The 24,348-nt window shown below is 55.3% G+C and overlaps 1 protein-coding gene and 1 long non-coding RNA gene across 10 annotated transcripts in view; one reads left to right on the forward strand and one right to left on the reverse strand.

Annotated features, from left to right (window-relative positions):
• Positions 1-89: 89 nt before the first annotated feature.
• USP2 (ubiquitin specific peptidase 2) lies at positions 90-23,180 on the reverse strand. 4 transcript variants are annotated; one of them, XM_026505566.4, is made up of 13 exons: positions 23,053-23,180; positions 16,404-17,221; positions 4,851-4,901; positions 4,219-4,342; positions 3,932-4,043; positions 3,719-3,829; positions 3,475-3,539; positions 3,155-3,258; positions 2,983-3,063; positions 2,750-2,828; positions 2,418-2,525; positions 2,112-2,232; positions 90-1,838 (listed from the first exon to the last, which is right to left on the reverse strand). In XM_026505566.4, the coding sequence occupies exons 2-13, from the start codon at positions 17,178-17,180 to the stop codon at positions 1,751-1,753; spliced, it is 1,821 nt and encodes a 606-aa protein (XP_026361351.1). In that variant the 5' UTR covers positions 17,181-17,221; positions 23,053-23,180; the 3' UTR covers positions 90-1,750. The 4 variants fall into 4 exon arrangements, with proteins under 4 accessions (XP_026361351.1, XP_057172649.1, XP_044242517.1 ...); XM_057316666.1 differs by lacking the exon at positions 23,053-23,180 and adding an exon at positions 20,312-20,585; XM_044386582.3 differs by lacking the exons at positions 16,404-17,221; positions 23,053-23,180 and adding an exon at positions 8,903-9,367.
• The window catches only part of LOC113259955 (uncharacterized), a 242,226-nt gene continuing 226,566 nt past the window's right edge, over positions 8,689-24,348 (forward strand). For 3 of the 6 annotated variants that reach the window (XR_008960880.1, XR_008960876.1, XR_006410227.3), the window contains exons 1-3: positions 8,689-8,856; positions 9,825-9,942; positions 17,310-17,396. This is a non-coding gene — a long non-coding RNA (uncharacterized LOC113259955). The remainder of the gene's footprint in view (positions 8,857-9,824; positions 9,943-17,309; positions 17,397-24,348) is intronic. The other 3 variants (XR_008960877.1, XR_008960879.1, XR_008960878.1) reach the window with 3 other exon arrangements.

Below are 24,348 nucleotides of genomic sequence, written 5' to 3' on the forward strand. Positions count from 1 at the left end.
CGAAGCAGTAAAATTCGGGGTGGCTAATCGGCTCAGAGCGCTTCCTGGGGGCAGACCCTTCCCAAATCAAGATGCCGGCACTTACCAACTTCTCAAAGCTATTATTTATTCTGTACAAGGTTCCACTGGACATCGGACATTCTTCTACTCTTGCTTACATGGTAAACAAGTGCACACCAGCCCTTTGGCTCAGGTTCACAGGGCTTCCCTGGGGAAGGGGGTCAGGCCAGTTAAACTTGGGGCGTCTTTCTCTGATGCCTCCTTCTGGGAGCACTGGGAAGCTTCAGGCTCCAAGGGGCACAAGCTGGGCCCAGCCGTGTGGATGCACAGAGCTCCGTGCCTCGGTGCTGAACAGCTTTACTCTGAGACAGCACCGAGCTCTGTCCAACTACTCAGGGCAAAATCACGCCCATGGGAAAGAATCGTATAGCGGAGGCAAGATGTCCCCAAACACCCAGGCTCCCGCTCCCGGGGTAGGACTGAAGACCGATGCCAAGAGGGGCTGAGGGGTGGCATGGCATCCCTGAGAAACTCGGTCCAAAGGGCCTATGTCTAGGAGGCTCTGAGAAGGGGTGGGGGCATGGAGGTCAGGAAGAAAAAGCGCATTAAAAGGGAATAAATTAAAGGTGAGAGAAGCTCTAGGGATAAGGGGCTTGTGCTATCCTTCAGTCGGCTGGGGGAGTAGACCAGGGGTGGCTTAGAGGAAGTGGGCAGGAAAAACTTGATACACTACCAGAAGAAATCTCCTTCTACCTACTCTCCTCTCCACCTCACTGCCATGCAAACCGAGCCAGGGAGCCATCTCCCCCAGCGAGGTTGAACATGGCACTGGGGAAAAGGGAACAGGCTGAGGGATATTTCAGGGAGGGGCAGTTACCCCCTGGTCCCCAAATGCTATAAGGCACAATTCTTGGAGGCAACTAGATTCCATCCAAAACATTAAAAAAAACAAAACAAAAACTTGTTCGATCCCGGGTCTACTGTGGCTGTGCTTGGGGCCTGGCCAACAGCCATCTAGCACCACTGGGGGCTAGCATTAGAAAAGCTGTATTTGAAGAACTAAAAACAAATGACCAGCACAACGTCCCAGCTGTGAAGAGGTGTGAAGGAGAGCATCTCCAGTCTGAAAACTTTAGTTATGGTAATTAAAAAAAAAAAAAAAAAAGTTGGGTTTTTAAAAACCAAAATCAGCTTTTTTCAAAGTCGTCCCCTTGTCTGTCCCCCTGGAGTTAGCAGCGTTAAGAGGGCTCTTGGCTCATGGGTGTTCTTCTTGCTTCTGGACCGGTGAGCGGGGTCCAGGTGAAGACAGGGTGCTGGCTTCAGGCGCCGGTGCTTCCAGGCAGCGATCCTCCCAGCAGGCTCCAGAGGGCGCTGTCTTCTTGGGAGGAACTGGGGGCTGGAAGGGCAGCAAGTGGACCAGGATCTTCTCCCCACAGACCGCTGTTGTTTATTACACACAGGAAAAAAACCACAAGCTTAAAAATGCAAACAAGAGAAGCCGAGGGGGGCACTGTGCGGGCTCCAGGCTGTGTCCTGTCGATCTTCGCGCTGGGTGTGGTTCAGGAGCGCCCGGCTCCCCGCTCCAGACCCTGACCAGGCTGCAGCAACTCCTGCTCGGCAGCTTTAGTTTACTTTATTTTTCTCTCATTCGTCAGGTTTTTTTTTTTTTTTTTTTTGGTCTTAAAAAAAAAAAAAACTTAGGGTGTGGGGCCACCACGGGGAAGGGAGAAAGGGCTGTAGCTCCTCGCTGCTACATGCGGGAGGGTGGACTGGCCAATTCGTAGAAGAGCAGATAGGCGTCGCTGGTGCGCACTTGGCTGGAGGACATGGGTGTGACGCTGTGGAGAGAGGGGGAAAGTCAGAGCCCTGGAGATGGGGCCACCGGGACCCACACGGAGCGGCTGACAGACGGGACCGTGAGGGCCCATCGCTCCTCTCCCTGGGTGCCCCCGAAGCCAATCTCTTCTGCAATCCTCTAGAAATTCTGCAAAGGAGCAAGCCGACTCGGACGTGTTACACGGCCTTGTGGCTCTGACCTCTTCTATCCCGTACAGGTGGATGAGGCATGGGTGTCTGGCAGTCGGGAACCCAGCCCGAGAGCTCTGTCTCACCTGGAGTCATTGAAAGTGTGCCATTCGCCTGTCACTGGGCTCCGGCAGTAGGCTGTGTAATGGCCGCCCATGGTGGTTCCAGAGTGATTGGACACAGCGTACAGGTTGTAAACAGCGTGGTCTGAGGAGGAAGTACAATGTTTCAGGCCCCCCAAGCATTCCTTGCCCCACATTCCCTTTCCCTCCTGCCTCTATTCCTGATTTTCGTTAACTCACTCTTCAGCAGCTTCCTTCCACCTCTTGGCCTCCCATCTGGATTTTAGGCACTGGCGCCTTGATTCTGCCCTCCCAGCTGAAAATACTCACTGGTGTTTTCTGAGGCAAATTCTCTCAAGTCCAGGTCTCTTAATGGGAAATTCACAAAAGTTGTGAGCTTGCTGGTTCGTATCCTGGATTCTGAGAACCGCTTCAGATCTGGGGTTGACGTGAGTAAAGGACAGAGAGGGTGGCAAGGGTAGTCAAAGTAAAGGGGACTGGGTCCTAAGAGGGAGAAGTCCTTGTCAGAAGCGAAAGAGCAAACCGGGAAAGGAAAGCCTACCAAGTTTCCTTTTTTTCTACTCTGCTCGCCCTCAGTTTGGCCCCTTGTCATCAGTCACTCCCTAAAGGCAAGCCTCTACCATGGTGGATTGTAAGGATACGGAGCACCAAGATCTTTGGGAACCTCTGGATGGAGAACTTCTTTATACATCGTTTTCTGGCTCGGCAGCGACAGCATGTCTGCAAGACATGACAAACAGAGCTAGCTACAGAGGACTTGGGGGAGAAGAGATGGGCCAAGTCCAGTCACTCCTAGGCTGCATCTGCTGGTGACAGCTCTTTCCCAGGGTGGTCTCTTGGATGTCTGCTCCTGCTCCCATGGAAGGGGACTTACCGGCTTTTCATCTCCATCAAGCACATCCTCTTTGGTGAAGAGCCTCATGCAGTCCATTAAAGTTACCTCAGGATAACCTCGCTGGGAGAGACAAAGAGTAAAAGTCACAGAGGTCGATGACATGAGAAGGCAGGAGTGGGCGCTTCCCACATGGGGCAACAGAGGCACATACCTTAGCGATGGGCAGTGAGAGGTCCCAGAAGGGATCAAAGACTGTAGAGCAGTAACCACAGTCAGTACACGTCAGGGAGCTCTTTAGCTGCCCAACGAAGAGATCTGCAGAAGAGATGGGACAGCGGAGCTTAAACCCGGAGAAGGAGTGCACGTCTTCTCTGGACTGCGTGCCCTCTCAGTGCTCCTGCGTCTGTTCGGGGGCCACTGGGCAGGAGGGTCCCCTGAGAGGATGACTCTTAGGGCTTTTCATGCTCATGCTCTACTCAGGCAAAAGCAGTTAACAGGGAAAGCAGCTCTTCCTCCCATTCATGCACTTACCCCCAATCCGACTATCTTCCCGTTCTAGATATTTCCTCCACATCTGTCGTCCTTTTTCATCATCACTAGGAACCAGAGAGAGGGAGACAACTGGGTCAGAGCTCACGCCATGAGAAGTTTACAGGTCCATCAGTCTAAATCCTTAATATTTAAAATTCTTTCCAAACTATTACCCTCAAAGAAGTCAGCCAAAAACTCAAGTTCACCAAGTTTTTCTTCCCCACAGCATTCCCCTCTTACTTACGGAAGGTGATCAAGGTTCTCAGGGTTGGACTTGGGCCTCACCGTCACTCGGTTCACCTCGTTGTGGAGCCCATCCAGAAGAAAGCGAAGAAACTCCTGAGCATCTTGCTGACTGAGTCCAAAGAAAGGAGAGCGAGCAATACCTCTCATTCCAAGAGCCAACCTGCTGTGGCCGGCACCCACCCCGGGGAGGACACGTCCGCAAGGCTCTTACTTATAGCCAACGAAGCGTGGCGCATATCTCTGGATCTGGGTCTTGAACTCAGAGGGGCTCACCACATCATTGGGGGATGAAGTCCATATGGTCTGGATTAGTTTTGCGAACTCTATTGGAAGGAGAGGGTAGAGAGGGCGCATGGAGGACAGGTGGGACACTTTCTGTAAGAAACTCAGACTAGAATCCCACCAAAAAGAAGCCGAAGAAAGAAAAGTAGGAGGGATACATACGACACCCAACTACTAACAGTGGAGCAGGACAAGGGTCCGGGCCGGGCTCCTCACCTTCCATGAGGGCCGTGTGTACATTGCTGCTGTGGCTGAGGTCCCGCATGTAGAGCCTCTGGAGGCAGTAATCCCTCAGCTCCCGCGTGTTGCTCAGGCACTGCAGAATGGAGTTCATGAAGCACTGCGGAGAGCATCCACTCGGTGAGACAGAGCCCTGCCTGGCACGTCTACTCACCTAGTCCCAGAGGCCCTCCCGTTCATCTACCCCAGAAACGAACGCTCCCACAGCTTCAAGTTCCTCTTTTCGTAAGGGAAAGGGGCGCTGTGAGGCCAATTCCCGTTGCCGGCTCAGGTGACGTAACTGGTTATTGACTGCAGAGGTGTACGAAAGGGTGTGGGTGAGCTGGACAGAAGTGGGTGGGAAGTGATGGATGTCCTTCAGGAGAAGGATCCGGGAAAGTAGCTGACAGTGAAGAGGGCGATTCTCCTTAGCAGTGCTTCCTGCTGGGGGCCGGCATTGAGGCAGAGCCCCAGCCATTCTGTAAAACCCACCAGCCAGGACGGACAGGTATCAACTGGCTTCTAGAGGATAGGGAATCAGCTGGAGCCAGGAGGGAACCCTGGTCAGATGGTCCCACTGGGATAGTAGGGGGTGGCCTTAGGAAAGAAGTGGGCTGGGAAGAGCTCACCGTGTTCCCAAGGTTTCGAAGACCAGCCAGACCCTGGGCGCTCTTAGAATTCTGTAAGCAAAGAACACATGGCATATGAGGCTGAAGGCAAAGAGGCTGGGCCTGTGCCAGGCTTGCTCATGCACCTCTCCGCCAGCTGGAGCCAGGAGCATCAGGCACACACATTATTCTCTCTTCAACACACAACACAACTATTCTTCAGGGCTTTCCTTTCTTTTGTTGACATGTGTTTTCCCTGATCTGTACATGCCTCTTCATTCTCTGCCATACTGGAGGCTGGAGATCAGAACTAGAGCTTAGGAATTCGTGTATTTGATTCCAGGCTACAAGGAACTCCGGGTTCCAAATCCGGGCACTATCTCAAATGACCCACTTTTCTACCCTTAGATGTCCAATACATGAAGCAGCTGTCATAACAGGCACTTCAAGGAGATCCTGAAATGTTCAATGACAAAACATCTGAAGTGAGTTTAAGATCTTCAGCTGAGGAAAACTGAAGTTGGCCTGCCATTCTGAATTGCCGGAGACAGGTGGAATTCCTTCCAGCTGAGCTCAGTTCCTAAAGACTGATTAAAGCCTGGGAGAATCCTCCCTGCCTGGCTCAGGTTTCAGCATCCTGACTGGTCACTGGCTGGGAACCCTTCTGACGGCAGAGGTAAGCACCTGGCTGAAGGTGCCACTCTTGTTCTCGTCCCTATTGTGGAGGCTGGTGAGGGCGTTGGAGCGAGACAGCTGCTAGGTCCAGGTCTCTTGGCTAATTCTGGCCCTACCTGCAAGGAGTCAGAAAACCTTCGGGCTCAAAGGGTTAAAGAAACAGTGTGCAGATGAGCCTGCCACCCCCTCTCTCAGGGAGGGGACCAGGGAGCCGGCAACTCTGGAGCAACACTGACTGGGGCATGCGTGGGGCCAGCTCAACCCTGATCAGAACAGGAGCCTGAAATAACTCAGCTAAAATTACTCATGCCGTGTGCTGACAGCCTCTGAAGCTGTCAGCAGCTCAAAGCCCATGAGGTTGTCAGCTCAAGGGGGGAGGTGGGGAGAGGCAGGCTGAAGGAGGGCTTTTCTCAGGAATTGCCCTGGTGATCCCACAAGTAAGAGGACCTCTTCTTTCCAGTTGTCAGGTCTAACACTAACAGGTAGGGAAGGAAATATCCTTGGAAGAGAGACCTGGTTTCCACCTGCAGTTAGAGAGCAAAGCTTATTGGCAGCAGGTGGGCCTAAGCCTCCTTGAACTCTGCCAGTGCTAGCAGTATATGGCCCCAAACACAAAATTTAAATCTTACCTTTCTGACAGTCTAAACCCTGATGTTCCAGTAAGAGGACCACAACACAGACAATTCCCTGGACAAATATCTTATCAGCATTTTCAGGTAGACCTGGAGAAGGACTCCCCTGGGGCCCAACAAAAACACTGAAGTCTTTGTGTTGCCCATTCGGAACTAAACGGTTAAAGCCTGTCCACAACAGGATACCCGTCCTCACCTCCCCCAAGATCCACTCTTGCTCCTATTTTTGGCAGTGCTTGTTAGTTCTTACCCCCTGTGCCTCAGACAACATCTGTATAAAGGAGCTGTAGAAGCAAAGCCTGGTGATCATGTCAATGTCCCCCAAACTGGGCCTCCAGCTGAGACCGTAGTCCCTCAGCACTAATGGGGGCAGGGCAATGGAAAACTGGAGGCGTCTTTGTACCGAGGCATTTCTGTGGTGTTGACACTTTTAACTCTGACCCAGTGCAGTGAGGGTCAAGAACAACACGTCGTCACCTATGCTTACTGCTCTTGAGCATCTAACTCTACTCATGGCCTGGAGAGATGGGGAAGGCTCCTTTAAGGCTTCGCTAGGACCCTCTGTTCATTTTTCTTTTTGTAGGGGTGGGGGTGGCTCGTGTCTTTGTCTAAAATTTCCTGAGTTCAAAACTACTTGCCAATTTCTAAGCGCTCTGTGTAGAAGGCGGCTGGATGAGAGGAGTTGGGGGGTGGGAGTGGAGGGGAGAGCAGGGCTGTTCTATGCCCAGCCAGATATTCTTCTGCCATGAATAGGAAATCAGGAGCTCAAGGGAAAGTCAGCACTTTCCATTCCAGAGAGGAACAAAATGTCCCAGGAGTGACCTTTCTTATGGGGAAAACAATCCTACCTCAGGGCTGACAGGGAGAGGCTAGAACTGGAGAGGTCAGGAGACCCCACACAGTGAGCCTCTCACCGGGGGAGAAGGAAATGACTCCAGCTGCTATGTGGAGCGCATATGCAAAGACTTGAGAGAGTCTGGATCAAGAACTTCCTTAAAATTAGTCATCAGCAAACCTAACCTTGACTTAGGGGCAACCACTGTTCTAAAAAGCAGATGCCACCTCCACGGTTAGTAAACAGACAGCATTCACCCTCCGTGAAGGAGCAGGGGGCTCAGGGAGAGCCCGCTCTGGGTTAATGGGGAGGGAACATTGGGGGATGTGGGTCGTATAAGCAAGGCTGATTGAGGATTGTGTCTTCACACTCAAGACCCCAGTAAAGGGCTTTCCTGCTTACTTCACCTGTGCCATGAGGGTCAGCCATGAGTCCTGGCTGCGGCCAAGGAGCCTGCTGTGGCCCTGGCACGGGGCAGTGCACGCACTGCCAACTCGGGAGCTGGTGCCTGTTACATAAGATCTGTCAAGCTCTGGCTCCTTCTCCCTTCCCCAAGGGGGCAGTGCCCAGCCTCTGGCCCCAGCATTACCCTGGGGTGGCTACTTCATTTGAGGGATCCAGTGCCCACTTAGCAGAACTGGGGGAGGGCCGAAAAGGAAAGGGAAGCTGCCCTCTTTCACCTGTCTGCGACTCCTCTGCCCTTCACAGGGTCAAAGGACCCCCGTTACCAACCCTTCGGGAGAGCGCCCTTTGGGACCAGTGAGGAGGGGGCGGCTCTTTCCGACCAGCCTTTCTTGCTGGGTTTTGGCCTTGGAGGAGTCAGTCACACCCGCAGAGTCCAGCGTGCTGCCGGCTCCCTCACACAGCGAGAACTAGTCAAGGTTACGCTTTCCTGCACCTGTCCTGAGAGGTGCCAGGAATTAAGAGCCCAAGGGCCACCTGGTGCCCGGGTCAGGAAGAGGGGAGGGGAGGAACCTCAGGGGCTGGGACCTCAACAAGGGGAGGGGGCCGCGAGTAAGCCTGAGATCACCTGGGGAGGGGGCATTCCTTGCCGGGAGACCCTGGGAAAGGAGGGTGGGGACTGGGAAGAATCGCCCCCCCCCCCGCCCCGGCCGGGGGCGCGCGGCAGATGGGGGTGGGGGGGCGTCCCGGGGAGGAGGCGGAAGCCCAGGCCCTTCGGGTGGGGGTCCCGGAAAGGGGCCCCGCGTACCTTGGCTTTGTTGAGCAGGAGCCCCACGAAGGTGGAGAGCAGCAGGGAGGGGGAGAGCGGGGAGCGCGGCCGCAGCTCCTTGGCGAGGGCGGGGAAGGGGGAGGCCGGGGGCTCCTCGGGCAGGGTCACGGTGTACGAGGTGCGCATGCTGGGGGGCGGGCGGCGGGCTCGGTCCCACGCCTAACGTTGGCAAAGGGGGCGCGGGGGAGGACCGCGCGGTGCCACGGTCCGCACGCCGAGGCCGGCGAGGCCGCCACAGGACACCGTCCGCGGCGCCCGGCGGTAACCGCTCCGGCCGGCCGACCGCGCGCTCCTCCGCCTCAACCTCCCCGGCGCGCGCCGCCAACCGCCCCGGCACCCGGCTCTCGCGCTCCGGCGGACTGGCAGTCCAGCCGGCGCCTAGGGTCCCACGACGTCAGCGCCGGAGGCGGGGCCAGGGCTCCAGCCCCGCCCCTGGCGCCCGCACGCGGCCCGGAGCGCGGCAGGAGCCCCGCCCGCCCCCGCGCCTCCCGCAGCTCTGCCCCCCACCCGGGCTGCCCCCTGCCGGACGACCCCGCGGGCCCGGCCGCCGCCGAGACCCGCCGTCACCGGGAAGGTCAGGACGGGCGCTCCGAACCCCGCGCCGGCCTCGGGGTCGGGACTCAGGAGGACCCCCACAGGACCGTGTGAGCACGGGTGAGCTCCCCCCGCCCCCCCCTCCCGGCCCCGCCGGGCCACTTACAGTTCCTGACTTCCGGGGGCTGCCAGGCATTTGGCGCACCCCGTGAAAGTTCCGTGCTCTCCTCGGGGGGACAAATGCACTTGCGCACAAACTTTTGCACATCGTTCAGGGGAACTCAGGCCCTCTTGGAGCCCGACACCCACACAGCTCGCGAGGGGCGTTGAGCCCCTGGGTTAGGAGCATGGATTTCCGTGGCGTCGGCACTCAGCACCGCCCCCCTTCATCTTCCCCCAGTCCCAGTTCGTCCCATTATGAAGAGAGGCAGTGCTCCTATTTTATAAGGTACGAGAGGTCACTGTCCTATTTGGCCCCAGGGAAGAACATTTTCTGTCTTCTTTCCAGTTACCCAACTCCATCTCTCACAGAATCTCCAATTTTGGTTTGTTTTGGGCGGTGGGAAGAAAGCACCACCGCGACGGGGAAGCAGGTGCTCAGTTGGGGTGGGGGCAAGCATACCGCTCTGACCCTGAGGGCAGTGATGCTTGAAGAGCAGAGGTCTTTGCGTTTTATTTCGGATGCTCCACCCTCCCTCACCTATCAGGGACCCACACGGAATCTGCCTAGAGAAAGTATCTTGTTTGGAGCCTGCTGGCTATTTTTAGCCAGTATTTTTAGCGTTTAAAAATACTCTGAGAAGCAGCAGCGTGTGCTGTTACTCATCTGTGGCCTCCTTCTGTTCCTCTTGGCATGCTCCTCGCCACATGTACACGCGCCCTGCACACACGACCGCAGCCATATGGGGGATGTGTCCAGGACACACGTATGTGAGTGGGCATGAGGCAGGAGCGGCAGGGCATTCTACCTGATGGTCAGTGAGGGCACCGGTGTGAGGGTGGTGAGCTCCCCAGTCCCTGTCCTCACGCCGTGACCAAATCACGGACACACTGCACCAGCCTTTTCCTCCCTGCTTCCCTCTTTCTAGGCACACCTTTTCGAGTGAGCCCTACAGCGTCTGCAGCAACGCTGGCATTTGGTTACACCACACTTCTGCCCCCAAACACCTCTAGCACCTGACTCCTGCGTCCGGCCCAGAAGCTGAGGTAGCTCTGTCTGTGAGGCTGTCTGTCCATAGGCTCCTTCCATGGTCACCACCCTCGTACTTCTCTGATCCCTGCTAACCAGCCTGCTCTTATTTCTCTGCTTCAGCACCTGCCTTCTCTCACTTAAAAGACCAAACTGCCACTGATTAAGTACTTACTAAATGCTAGCACTAGCTAAGTGCTTTATATATATATATAATCCCAGTTAACTTGCATCATTAACACCGTGATGTAGGAACTATTATCTCTATTTTCTAGATGAAAGACCTTAAGTCCTGAGAGGCCAAATGACTTCCCAGAACCACAAAGCTAATAAATGACAGTGTGGGGCTTTGAACCCCAACCTGTCTTACGGCAAAACCCGTGCTTTTAACGATTACCAGGAGATTCTGGAATGCCCTTCCTGCTCCCTGCCAATTACCCGCTTGTAAAGTCTGCTCAAAACTTGTGTTTTCTACCAAGCCCTCTCTAAAGAACTCCATTCAGCTCAAAACACCCGATTACTGCATACCCCCTGACTACTGGCGTTCAGCTTACACTGTGTTAATTTATCTTAATATGTTTATCTTTGTTTTATAAGTGTCTTTAAGGTTTCTGTAAATGGTTTCAGATCGTGTGTGGCTTGTGCCATCACACTGAAACCTCCTGGGGCAGGGCTGTGGATTCTCTTAGTGGGTGCTTAATAAATGGTGTTGATCTCATCTCTAAGTGGGGGCCAGGCCAGGCTCTGTTGGGTGTCCTGGAAGTCCCACTGAGCCTCACAGGGTGGGGCGAGTCTGGATTTGCATGTTGAATAAGCGTGCTGTGGTAAGCACTGTCTTAACAGGTGCTTACCCACTAGAGTATTTGGCCTCTCGCCCCATGACTTAGGCCAGCAATGTGAGTACTCCCACCTGAGGACATCCTGGCATTCTGCGAGCAAGCTCACTCCCTCTTTCCTGGGAGGTAGAAGGTTAGGGGCATCGCTGGGAGCAGGGAGGCCCAGATGAGGAAAGCTACCTGCAGGGGAGCTCTTTGAGAAGCCTGGGGTGAGGGGGAAAGAATTCACATAGGGTCCGGTCTTGTCAAGCAGGTCTGACTGCTATAGGACACAACCAGCAAGGAACTGTTGCTCATTTCTCAACTGGCCAAACCCTCATGACACCTTTTCTCCTCAGTGTCATTTCTTGAAGTGGGATGGGGAAAGGATGTAGTCTTCTGGGATCTGAATCTGGCTCTGGGTCCATGACTCTTTGCCTCAGGTATGCTGAGCTAATCTGAACAGGACTCATTCCTACAGCCTGAGACTGCTGCTTTCTCAGAACCTGTGCTTGGCCTGTCCTCCCTGTGGTTCAGAAATTTTCTTCACCTCAAATCCTTTTTGGCCTGGATGGAGTATAAATAAATTAGAGTCACGGTTAGCTCTGTGAAGGCAGGACTGAGAGTATATTCTGCTTCCTCAGCTCTCCGTGGCAGCTTGGTTCAAGGGTTTTGGAAACACTGCTCAGACCCAGGCAAATGCTTCCCCGCAAAGCATGCACCTGTCATTACCATCACAAGTGGGTAGACTGGTGGCCTGATTGACTGACTGAACCGGTAGGGGCTCAGAGTCCTTGTTGGGGGTTGGGCTTTCAGCCCTCAAACGCCCCTGGGGACAGAGGGCCCTCTGCTTCCTTGCATCACTCCGGCCCCAGGAGTCCAAAAGCTCTGTACTCTTTCCAGCCCTAGGGCAGTCTGGCCGGGACCAGCTGGATTCCAGAGGCCCACACACTTCCCCCTCTTGCTTATATTTCTGTGTGGGTGCCAGTTTTACCTATCCATTGAGGTGAGAGGGTGCAGGGGGCCACGTGTGCAGCTCCGGGCCCTGAACATGATGTTCATTTCTGTAGCTGCTGGTCAGTGGAGCGGCTCCCCCACGGGCAGGGAACATTTTGCCAGGCTCGGATTAACCTCTCCATTGCTGAGCCCCACGCCAGCACCATGTCAACTCATGAAGACATCCTAGAGCGCGGGTGGAGGAGGAGGCAGGGAGGGTGATGCTGGGCGAGGATTGAGACACGGAGCCCGGGTAAGGCACCACTGGGGCCACCAACCAGGTCACGGTGCATAGCCTGTCTTCAAGGGATGGAGAACATTGGTGTCTTGCTGACTCTAAACACAAGCCCAAACTGCCTGTCCTTTCTCAGCGGCTAGTACTGGTCCCAGCCATGGGACCCTCTGGCTTAAGGTCTCCTCTGAGCAACCTTCCCATGCTGTCAACAGAGATTCAAGCCCTTAGGAAGTTCCGCTTCCTCAGGGCTGCTGATTGGGTGAGGGCAGCGCCAGGGTCTCAGGCTGCTAAGCGGGACAAACAAGACAGCGGGGTGCACTTCAGCGTGGCTGAATAAACAGAGTGAGAAGGCAGGGGAGGAGAGAGGAAGGTCACACTTCTCCACTTCTCACCCAGGACCTCTAGGGCAGTTCCTGCCACCTTCAACTTGTTCTCTTTGGAGTAACTTCTACTCACTGCATGGCAGCAGTCAAGTTCAAAGTCCCACCCAAGAGTAAATCACATGACCTCCGCTTATATAATCTCCCTGTCACTGAACAGCTGGGAACCCAAGCCTTGGGGAGATGAGTCAGCAGCCCCTTGGCAAATAGGACCCAGGTACTCTAGGTTCCCAGACCTTTTGCTCCTGGCAACAGGTTTCAGAGCAGAGGGCAAGTGTCTGGAAGAGGCTGTGTGGGGAGACTAGGCTGGCGGGCTCTGAGCCTCACTCCCTAGCTCTGCAGCTGAGCAGCAGGCACTCGGCCTGATGACTGTGCTCTGGAGGGCCCTGGGCCAACCCTGGTGTGTCTTGGGGAGAGCAGAGGGTGGCCTGGGCAGGGCAGGGCGGGGGTGAGGGCAGGGCTGAGGCTGACAGGCAGAATGCCAGGGCTGGGGAGGGAGCAGTTGGAGGGGTGGAGTGGGGGAGGATTAGGATGGATTGTAGGGGTTAAAGCGCAGCCCTGGCAGGTCTCAGTGGGAACAGCTTGTCCTTCTATAGGCCCAGGGAACAGGAGAGGTGGGGCGGTGGGGCCCATAACCTGGGTGCTTCGGCTGCTGGCTTTCTGCAAGGCCAACCCACCTGGCTTGGCTTGGAGTCCCCACAGGCAATGGGTGGGGGTGGTAGTGAAAGCTTTTTTTTTTTTTTTTCTTTGCCAGTTCTGAACCATCAGTCCCTCCCTTCCAATCTGTCTGCATTTTAAACAGAAGGTGGAGCCTGGGGCAGCCCTCATTATCCTAAGCTGAGCTGCACACCCCCGCCCCCCATGGACTGGTGTTTTGTTGGTGCTTATGCAAGCATGGGGGGATTTTCAGATTTCACATTGCCCCACCACCAGTCCTTTACTTGTGCTCAGCTGAGTCTGTAATACTCCAAGTTCATGTTGGCTGTTATTATTAATGACGGGAATGAGCCTGGTTAGAACTGTTCTACCTCCCTGGTTGGGGCTTGCTTTTGACTTCCCTTTATGAATGTCAACTGTAGTGCAGGTCAGTTACCCGGAGATCCCCTGGGGCCAGGGCCACCCCAGGGGACCCCAGAGGAGTCAGATTATGCTGGACCCTGCCACATGATACAAGTGTGTTCCTCTCCCTGTTTCACTCAGCTGCCAAATGCCCCTTTTCTGTCTTCTTCTTCTCCACCCACTCTTCCATAGCATTTTATAGGTTTCAGATTCCTTCACGGCCACTGTTTGCTTGAAGCCTCATGACACCCTGTGAGGTGGGCAGGGCAGGTATGACCCATCCCTTTTATGGATGAGGAAACAGAGCTCAGATGAGAGGTGTCTAAGGTTAAAGAGGAAAACTGTTCCTTCCAGCCTCAGGTGACCTCTCCCTTTCCCACCTCCTATGACACTTAACGACACCTGGGGCTGCCTCCTCTCTCAACTATTGTAAGAACTTATTTCCCCAAGTTCCTTGTGAATGCACTGAGGGCAGGGACCATGGCTTGCATCTCTCTTGCTCCCCAGAAGCGCCTAGAAGGGTACAAGGAGGACTAACATTTATCGAGCACCTACTAGATGCTGTACAATCTTTGATTCCTCACAAGGATCGATGAAGTGGGAAGTATGAACACTCTCATTTTATAGAGGAAAGAGGTTCAGAAGTTAAGGAACTTCTCTGAGGTGGCACTGCTGGTAAGCTAAGCCCTGAAATGAATGAATGAGAAGGTTAGATCCCCAAATGGAGATCTGAAAAGACACCAGACCCACTTTTAGAAAGAAGTGGTGCAGGCCCCACGAGCAGGGTTGTTCTCACCTCAGGAGATGGAGTCGGCAGCAGGAAGTAAGGCTGAGGGCGGTAAGGGGTGGGGGGAGGCTACAGGAGGGTCTTACACCACTGACCCATGAGGGGCCTTTCCCATTGGCAGTGTCTTCTTGAGTGTGAGCTCAGGTGAGACACTAGCTTCATTGTAGGGTGTTACTGGCTACTTAAGTGTGCTGTGAGCTGTTTCTGGCTGGGAAGGAGGGATGTTAGGGTGGCTGAGTTTGCCCCAGGGCAATCTGCCACCCCTTTGCAGTCCTCTCTCAAAACTCTCCTCATCTGGCCCTGGAGGTGGAGGAGGGGCTGAGGTGTCTCCTGCTGGGGGGTGGGGGCAGGGAGGGCAGCAGACTCCAGGGAGGGAGGTTTGAGATACGTCTGTGTAGGAAGGAGGCAGAGTCCCAATGGAGTTTGAGCCCCCATAAAGGAGGAGACCGTGCTCTCATAATTGGGGCTGAGCGTGGGTCTGCAGTTTCGTCTGTGGAGAGGAGCTTTTCAAACCTCAGCATGCTTAAAGGTTACCTGAGGAGCTTATAAGAAGGACAGATTCCTGGGCGTATCCCTAGAGAGTTTGATTCAGGGGACCTGGGTGGGCCCAGGCCCCTGACTGATTAAGCCCTGCAGCCCTGATTCCTGCAGACTTCACTTTGAGGGACACTGCTTACCATAGAAAACCTTTCTCCTATGAGCAAAGGGAGGGAGCCTCCCAGAGGCCTTTCGGGCCCATCCGCTACGAGCTGCTTTCGGATTGCCTCTGAGATGAGCCACACCAGACCCCTCTAAGTGAATCATGCTCCAGTCCAACCACATGTCCCTCTGAGAACACATCCTTCTTCCAGGCCAGCCCTGTTGTCCCCCACTTCTCTTCCACCCAGCCCTCCAACGTAGCCAGCCCTGCCTGGTCAGGTTCTGAATGCTCTGGGAGGCACCAACTTTTGTGTCTCCCATGGCCCTTCATAGACAGCCCAGCAAGGCCAAGACTTTAAGTAATGTTATCAAAGTTGTCCCCTCAAGACCTTTAGTTATGACAGGGTTAAAGGTCTATGAACCAAAGCCCTGCGCCTATCTTGCACCCCTGCTCCATTTGTCTGGAAAGCCCACTAAGCAGCATCTATTTCTTGCTATGCACCGCTCTTATTTCCAAAAGGCACCTGTCCTAGAAGTACGGGACTGGTACCTAAGGTATGAAGAAAACACAATACCCAGCTGTCCTGCCCATTGGCTTGTCTGTCCACCTGCCCGTCCATCCATCCACCCACCCACCCACCTGTCCATCCATCCATCCATCCATCCATCCATCCATCCATGTACCCAGTCATGCATTCAGCAGGTTAGCTGAGCTCTGCACAGTGCTGGGCACATGGGGAGGCATCTAGAGATGTGATTTCTTTTTCCTTCTTTGAGAGCTTGCCACCTGATGGGTACACTAATAACTAAAGAAAAGGCAGAATGTAGTCAGTATCCCAGAGAGGTGTGTTCCCAGATTAGATGCAAGCCAGCCCTTACTGTCTCTGGCAGAGCCTCTTCCCTCATTCTAGTCCAGGCAGGACTGCAATACAGAGGTATGGGATTGTCTAAAGCCCTAGACAAAAATGTCTCCAGCATTTTCTCTGAAGACACATGATAAGCACTGCTGTCCAGACACCCTGGTCCTGACTGGTGTCCGTCAGAGGGGAGTCCCTCTCCCCCTGATGTCTTATGCCCAAATCGAAAGCCAGGTCCCCAGGCTGGGAAGTAAAAGCCCGAGCAGGAGGAGAGATGCAGCCAGAGCAGGGGGGCCTCTCTTACCACAGGGAGCACTGGTGGTTGGGGGGCCTCAGCATTCAGTCCAGGATGGTGCAGGGCCTGTGGGGGACCCTGGCATGCTGGGTGGCAAAGCGGAGGGTGAACACTGCAGTGTATGTGGGGGTATCCGAGCATTTCCGGGAGCACTGCTGGATTGGCGTCCAGTGCATGAGTTGTGAAATAGGTTTCCTGGGGAGAGTGGGAAGGCCCCTGAGCAAGGCACTGAGCCACAAGGATACCAGACATGCTGAGATGTCTTCTCTGGCTCGGGCTGCAGGAGCAGCTGTCATGAGGTTTGGGAAGGAGACCTCTGCTTTCCATCATCAGTCAGATGGGGAGTCCTTCCCTCAATCTTGGGTCTTCTACATCATTTGCTGCCCACCACTGGGTCCCCAAGGGGCAAACTCACCATGGTGTCTCGCCCTGGGGAGCTGGAGCGGCTGGACCCAGGGGCCTGGACCTTGTTCTTCTCCCACAGAGTGTAACGGCCACTGGGTCGGTAGGTGGGGCTGAGGACTTCAGGGACCCGTGAGGGAGGGGCCTGGGTGGGCATCTGAGGTGCACTGCCCTTTCGACCATAGTTTTCCAGGTAGTCGGCCAGGTACTCCGAGCGGCTGGCTGCCTGATAGAGCCCCTGCAGGGCGCATAGCTCCTTGCGCGTGCGGGCCAGCATGGGGCTGCGGCCCAGGCTCCCAGGGTCTATCCGGTAGCTATCTGAGGTCCGGAGGCTGGAGAAATCCCGCGCCAGGTCTGATTGACTGTTGGACTTCTTTTGGGTCAGGGTTCCACCCTGGTCGCGGGCAGGCACAGGCAGGTAGCTGAGGGAGTTGTTGGTCACTCCATAAGGGAATCCACTGCCCCCGCTGAGTCCACTCCCTGAAGGCCGCTCAGGGCCCCGAGTCTGGCTCTCGGCCCGCTTACTGCCCCCGATGATGTCGGGTCTCAGCAAGGGGCGGCCCCTGTCATAGTCCAGGATGGAGGAGGGACCGTAGGTACGGGGACGGGTGAGGAAGCTGGTTGGGGGGCCTGGCTTAAAACCAAGCTTCTCTTTCTCCAGGAAGGAGGCAGCCAGGTTGGCCCCGTAGGAAGAGGGGGTGTAGGTGCCATAGCCCGATTTGGCATAAGGCACATCTGTGTAGCGGGCTGATTCTGTGTAGCGCTTCAGGGTGGAGGAGAGCTGGGACATCCTTCAGGGCGGCACTCAGTGGGGACTGGGAGCCTCATGGGCTGAAAGACAAGGAAAGCAGTGGTCAGAGGGCCCTGACACCCCCATACCTGTTCTTCAGGCACCCCCATACCTGCTCTTCATTTCTAGCTGGCCGGAACCGTAGATCTCAACCAGAGACCACACGGTCCATTTCCATGAGACGCTGGCCCACCGCTGAGAAACACACCTATGCACGTATGTACATGCACGCGCACCTGTGTATTCACACCTGAAGGAGAGCACAAGACGTGAGCTGGCTTTTACAAACCACGCGGGGCCATCAGTCAGCACGTCCTGGCTGCTCCAAGTGCTCCCTTGCAAAGCCCCAGACATGAGAGTGGGGACTGCCCTCCATCAGGTGACCCGTAGTGTTCTAGCCCAGATCTCATCTGCTTCTCTCTTCAGCTTTGGGAGGAGGTGCTACTGCCCTCAACCTCTGGATTGAAAATGCTGGACATTTGAAGAACTAAGTCGTAATTCTTTCTGCTGAAAGGAGGGGCAGGAATCTTTTTGGAATCATACGTTGTCTGAGCTCGAATGGCCCGAGGATCATTTGGTCAGATCCTGGTGAGGAAGAGAAGGCTCCTGAGAGGAAGCAGTGGGGCTAGGGGAGGTGGTGGTGAGTGAGCGTGTGGCAGAAAGCGGACTTGACCTCAGTTTCCAGATCCGATCCCACAGTTCTTCCCTGGACTCGGTCACCTGCTGTGGTGGGGAATCCTCGTGCGGCAGAAACTACCCTCTTCATGGATCTAACTCACGTGTTCTAACTGGAGTTGGGGTCCTCTGGCCCCCCAGGGGTTCCTCTACCAACATCTAAGCCAACCAGCTCATGGTGATGACTCGTGCAAAGGGGGCCCCCTAGAGGCTAAAATCCTTCCCTATAGGCAGTACTCCCTCTCAGCTCACCCCGCTGTGGCAGCTGGGGTGGGTCTGATGAAGGCACACGGAAATCTCTGCACTGAGGAGTTGTAAGGGTCCTAAAGAGTCATTTGTTGTTGTTGTTGTTTTAAGATTATTTTTTTGCGAGAGAGAGAAAGCAAGAGATGGAGTACGAGTGGAGGGGGAGGGGCCGAGGGAGAGGGAGAAGCAGATTCCCTGCTGAGGATCATGACCCGAGCAGAACACAGATGCTTAACCGACTGAGCCACCCAGGCACCCAAGAGTCATGTTTTAACCTCTCTGTTGTACAGATGGGAACAGAGACACTGATTTGCCCAAGGTCACAACTAGCAGAGTCAAGATTGGAATTCAGGTCTTTCAGGTTTCTAGTGCATTGCTCTTCCTACTGGACCTTGATTCACCCCTCCCGATCAAGTTTAGCCTCACTTGGGTCCACCAGAGTCCCCCCATCACCCTAAATGTGCAGGCTTCATCTAAAATGGAGCTGGGGGGGGGTGGGCAACGGTGCTTTGGAGAGAGGAACTAGTAGGATCAGGCCTCTTTCTTTGAGGACATCAGGGGTTCTTGGGAGGTTCCTGCAAGGGGGGGCAGAGCCCTCCAGGAACCTCAGAGTAGTGGTACAGGGCTAGTTTTGGCTTGCCCCGTGACTGACTAGCTGGGTGATTTTGCACTAGTCATTCAGCTCCTCTGAGCCCCAATCTCCTCACCTGTACAATGAGTATAATCATCATCATTATGGTTCCTGCCTCACAGGGTTGTTGCGAGGAATAAATGAGATAATAACATGTGGAAAGCCCTCAACTCTGACAGTGGTTATTATCTCTTCCCCCAACCCTGCCAGGCTCTGAGCTCCTCCTTCATAGGCCTATAATAATGTCAGGGCTGGCCGTCTCCCGGCCTGGCCGGCTTCTGACCTCAGCGCGGGGCGCCAGTCTTCCCTTGTATCCCTCAGTGAGATGTGCGGATGAGCGGGCAGTGGGCAGAATCTAGCCGAGCTGCAGACACTCGCTCGGGCAGCCCACAGCCTGCCCTAGTCCGGGAGCCCAGCCCGTTTGGGCAGAGAGGAGCTGGTGCCAAGCCCCAAATGCTGATGGCTTGGCAGAGAGCCCTAGAAACTCAGTCCATGCAGGGCGTGGGATAGGTGCAGGGGTGGGGAGATCAGCAGGTGGCAACCTCCATATGGATCCCAGAACAGAACTTCTAGACCCTGCCAGAGACCAGCAGCAGTTTTCAGTCTAGGCTGGCTCAGAAAGGCCTGGTCTACATTTACTGTGTACGCTTTTCCCACCTGGCCTGGGGACCCCCATCTTTGTATACATGCCCTTGCCTCCTGAGCTCCCACCTCCAGCACAGCTCCCACTACTTTCTAGGAAAAAGTAACTGGAAGGGGACCTTGTGCAGGGTTAGAGGGGAACCACAGCTCTTCTTCCATCTGCTTGGCTTTCTGGGGTCCAGAGAAGGAAGAGCGTGAAGGCTGAGGGAGGCTGGGGGAGGCACAGACAGAGGCACCGGGGTGGGGGCGTGGGACGAATCCTGCTCTATTTCACTTTGGAGAAACTCCATCAATAATTCAAAGTCAAAGAGACTCCAGGTCTCAGGAACTGGGCTCTGGGACACCAGGCAGCCAATCAGATATGGCCTGCCCCCCCCCTACATCTCCCCCAGGGCATGAGCTCATGCCTCCTCCCCACGGCTCTCACTCCCCCTCCTCCACACTAAGGCTCCCAGGGAACTGGTACTCTGCAGGCACTGCCCCAAACTCGTGACCTCTCTTGGCCCCGCTAGTGACGCAGAAGTGCTGGGGCCAAACAAGGTACAAGAGACAGGGACAGACAGCCCTGGGGAGGCCCGCAAGTATTCCTTGGGAAGGGCTGGGGCTAGAGGTGGAGTTATACCTTGAATCCCAGGAAGGCTCCTAAACCCCCGCTCATCTGTCTGCTCTAATCTGGCAGGCAAGTGGCAGGACCGCCCCCCCTCCCCAGCCAAAGCAGCCCTGGTTGGGGGTCATGCTGTCACCACCAGCTCCCTGGCAGCTGCCTTCCAGTGCTGACATCAGGCTTAGAGTTCCCCTGTCTGGACAGAGGGTCCCTACTGGGGCTGAGGCCTTGAGCATGACTATCCCCTCCCCTAACCCCTAGTTTCACTTTTGAGAAAAGTGTTAACACCTTCCAGGTGAGCCGACAGCTTGGGTTGGTGCCCCTTGGCATTACCTGGCACGGCTGTCCCTGGAGACTGCAGAACACACCACAAGTGGGAGAGCAGGCTGGGCCCTGGCTGTAGCCTCGCTGCGCAAGACAGGGACAGGACGGGCACTCACATGGCTTTGAGTCTCCTCGTTGCCACAGGAACCGCCTGGACTGAATGGCCCTTTCATGGGGCAGTGGGAGGCGAGCCGATTGGCTGGGATCCCCCGTCCCCCTCTCTGCCGGGCGTGGGGCCCCTGCTGCCCGGCTCCTTTTGCTGTTTACCCAGAGCTGGCAAGTATAGGCATGTGGCTCTAGGCAACTCCTCCCTAGGTGCCCGCCACCTCGGACAGCAGGGGCACGCAACCTGCCAAGCTCCTCCTCTGTGTCATCTTCGCACAGGCACCTCCACTCTTCCCTGCTCTGCCAGTGCTCCCCCTCACTTTGCTCAGTTTCCCCCTCTTGGGAGGTGCAGCTGCATTCCCTGCACAGAGCCCTCAGCCTCCTGAAAGGACACGTGAGCCCAGCGACCGTGACCCGCCAGCAGGCACTGAACACCTCTGGACAGGCAGCGTGCTGAGCGCTTCTCGTGTAGCTTCTCGCGGGGCCCGGGTCACGGCAGCCCTCCCTGGAGAACTGCCTGTCTGGTGCTCTTCGAAGTGCACTTCCTGCCCAGCATCCCCAGAGCCTCTGCGCACTTTTAGGTTTTAATTCTTTTGGAGAAAGAATTTACACTCACGAGCATCGTGTGAAGGTTCAGTGATTTCCATTAAATCAAAGTTAGTAGTTTTATTCAAAATTCAACAAATAGACAAGGAATGAAATAATGAAACTTTTAAATGAAGCATTTAGCATTCTTATTTCTGAAGTTACTGAAATTTGAAACTGCACGAAGGCTTTTGGGACACCACGTACCAACATGCTGATCGTCACGGTTGCCCTCAGCAGTGGGTGCCGTCCTCATGCCCACTTGCTGATGAGGAAACCAGCGTTGGTGGAAGTGACGTGGATTTCCCAAGGTCACGCTGCACCTGTGCTCTGCCCCCTAACAGCCACCCTGAAGCCAGTGCCCCCACTTCGCACTTTCCTGGCCTCTCCCTGAGCTGGCACGGGGCAGGACCTGTGGCACGGGGTCCAGGGGATGTAGACATCCACTGTCTAGGCCACCGTGTGGCAGGTACAGACTCCCGCAGGAGGCGGCCCTTCGAGTTTCCACTGCGGGCAAATGAAAGCGAAGCCAAGTGCAACCTGAGCGTCAGTACAATTCTGATCGGCCAAGAGATGGTCCAGGAGGCCTCCATTTCACCCGCAGTGCCAATCTCCCAAGTGTCCCTGGGCACCGGCCTTTAGCGCCAGCCAGGGCCCTTGGCCTGAGGCCTGGTTATGGACATGCCCCCCAGCCTCCTACCCTTGCTGCAGCTTGGCCCACTCCCCAAGGTACCCAGGCTAGATGAGTCAGGGGTTAAAATGAGCCCTGTCTCCCTGGGGGAGCCAACCCCTGTGCGTCAGCTACTGTCATTTCCTGTTGCTCACGTGAAGGGCTCCCTAACCTGCCCAGCCAGGGGAGGGACTGGCTCCCCAGGAATCTCAGGCACTCCTGGCCCCCAGGGTAGGGGACGGGTAATGCCCCACATCCCAGCAGCTTTCGTGGCCCCTCTCTGCCCGGATCTGCTCTGCTTTCTGGGGTGAAGGCATGCCAGTCTGTGGCCTTGCCACTGCCTGAATTGACAGCCCCTAGCTGGGTTTCATAGGTGTGCCTCAACAGAGTTCAGTCCTTCCCTCCTACCCAGGTGTCCAGGACAGGTGAGTGGGGAATCCCAGCCAGTCCCACCAGGTGCTTGGGAACCTCCACATCGGTGACCTCAGAGCTTCCCAAAGCCACTTGCTAACACCATCGGAATGAGGCGCTGCTGCTGTGCTGACCTTGAAAGGTAAAGAGGGCTGAGAGAGGGGTCCTGTCTCCCTTCATTTACACACTCTGACCCTCACTTCTATCTGCTTGGGTCTGTCTGGGCACAAGCATCAACTCCTAGGTTGACGGAGGTCCTGGCAGGTGTGAATGCAGGTAGGGCGGAGGACCCGGGTGGGGGCTGTTTGCGCTTGCCTGTTCCAAGAGCTCTGTGGACACCTCTCAGTCCCCAGCAGCCTCAATCTGCCCCCTCCCCTCCAGCCTGTCACTAGTAGCTCTGTCTCTCAGGGGCTTGCACCCAGCGGCCCACCAGTTTAAATGCCTAATCCTCTTGCATGCCTTGGCAGGAGACCATTCAAGAGAATTTGGGTCCATCTCTGTCTCTCTTGCCCCCAGTAGTTGCCCAAGGGCTGGGAGAGGGGTGAAGGGGTGAGAGAGATTGGAGATGAGGGTGAGAGTCCTGACTGGTGGAGTAGGGGTTGAGCCCAGGGTAGTATGTCTATAGCATACTTATTGATTTAGGGTTCGGAGGGGGTAGCCATCTCTACACTTCGAAGGGAAGGCAAAGGAATGGGCCCACAGGCGGTATCCTTAAATTCTCTTTCCTAATCACCTCTGTCGGGAGCTCTCCTGCTGCCCCTACCCCATGGGAGAGTCCCAGTCTCCCTCCCTTTCCTCCAGGGCTTGTCTTTCCTCTGTCCTCGTTGCCCCTGCCTGCCTCCTCTGAGCCTTCACTGTCCGTCTTGCCCCAAGCACGCTCCAGGCCCAGTTGGGCAGCCTGTCACATGCCCCCCCAACACACAGGGCTCTCTGGACAGCGGCCCCATGAAGTTCACATACTACAGGGGCAGCTACTGACCTGTGACCGGGGGCACTGGACTGGATCTGGGGGCTTCTTTCCCAGTGAGGCAGGGAGCGCGGTGGAGAGCCCAGAGGCTGGAGTCTGACTGGGGCTGGGTAATCCGGAGCTCAGGTTACTGACTCCGATATATATAGTATCTTATCTGACCTCACAGAGATGGCTAGCTCAACTCACTTGCATTCCAAGCCCGGGGAGAATTAAAGGGGCAGTGGTGGTAGGCCATCCCTTGAGGGGCTGCCCTGACGGGCCAGTGCCAGGCGAGGAGATGACGCGAGGGCTCTCTGAAGGGGGACATTTTGAAGTGGAACAGAAGAGGGATCCAAGGGGAAACAAGTGGAAAGAGGATAGAGGGATGGGGGTGGAATGGAGAGAAGAGGAGGAAGCCTTGGTGCTAGTCCAAATCCTCCCTTTTGAGGGGGAGTAGACCAGAGATCCGGGGTGCATAGGTAGTGAGACGCAGGTGGGACCTGCCCTCAGGTGCTCAGTCCAAACTCTTTTTTCTAATGGACTTCTAGGCCTGGCTTGTATTGGCTCTGAGACAGTGGGCAAGTCATGTAAGCCGTCTGAACCTTAGTGATTTAATCTATAAAACAGGAGTAAAAATTATAATAATGCTATACCTCACAGTTGTGAGGATTAAATAATATTTGTAAATTTCCTGACACCTGGTAAAAGTTCAATAAATGATAACGATTATACTGAATACTTCCACTAATTATTATGATTAGTGGCAGTATTTGTAGTAGTACCTACCATGGAAACCTTCTTAGGGAGAATAGGGCCTCTGGGCCACCCCTTGGGAGTCCTCTGTTCTAAAGCCAGACAATAGCCCCATGGTTTTCTGAGCTGGTCCATGTCCCATAACTGGCAAGGGCAAATGACTCTTACTATATTCCCAGATGTCCAGCCCATCCAGTGGAGAATGGCCAGGCCTATTTCGGCTCCTTCCCCCTTCGCTTAGAAAAATACAGCAAGTGTAGCTGCCCCAAGGCTACCAGGAGAAAGCCGCTCTGGGCTGGTTCCACTCTACCTGTCAGAATGCTCAGGATTCCAGGGCCACAGAGCTGGGCTGGGCAGGCTCACAGGAGGATGGTGCAGGATTCTTAACCTCTTGGGCCTTGGTGCTCTTGTCTGCTCCCAGTCTGTGTCTCCTGTTTCTCGACGGCTCTCCCTGAGGACTGGGAGTACCCAGGATGGTGCCTCCACCCTGTCTCAGCAGAGGCTACTGACTCAGCTTGGGTCCCGGTGATGCACTTCAGAGGACGCCCTCGTCCCTGGCCCTCATGCCAGTCC

This window comes from Ursus arctos, unplaced genomic scaffold (assembly GCF_023065955.2).
Source record: "Ursus arctos isolate Adak ecotype North America unplaced genomic scaffold, UrsArc2.0 scaffold_22, whole genome shotgun sequence".
Lineage (NCBI taxonomy): Eukaryota > Metazoa > Chordata > Mammalia > Carnivora > Ursidae > Ursus > Ursus arctos.

Coding starts and splice junctions, on each gene's coding strand:
- USP2 (XM_026505566.4), bottom strand. CDS start 17,180: ATGTCCCAGCTCTCCTCCACCCTGAAGCGCTACACAGAATCAGCCCGC. Junction 2,233..2,417: donor ATTTGCCTCAGAAAACACCA/GTGAGTATTTTC, acceptor CTTCCTCCTCAG/ACCACGCTGTTTACAACCTG. Junction 1,839..2,111: donor CACACTTTCAATGACTCCAG/GTGAGACAGAGC, acceptor CTCTCTCCACAG/CGTCACACCCATGTCCTCCA.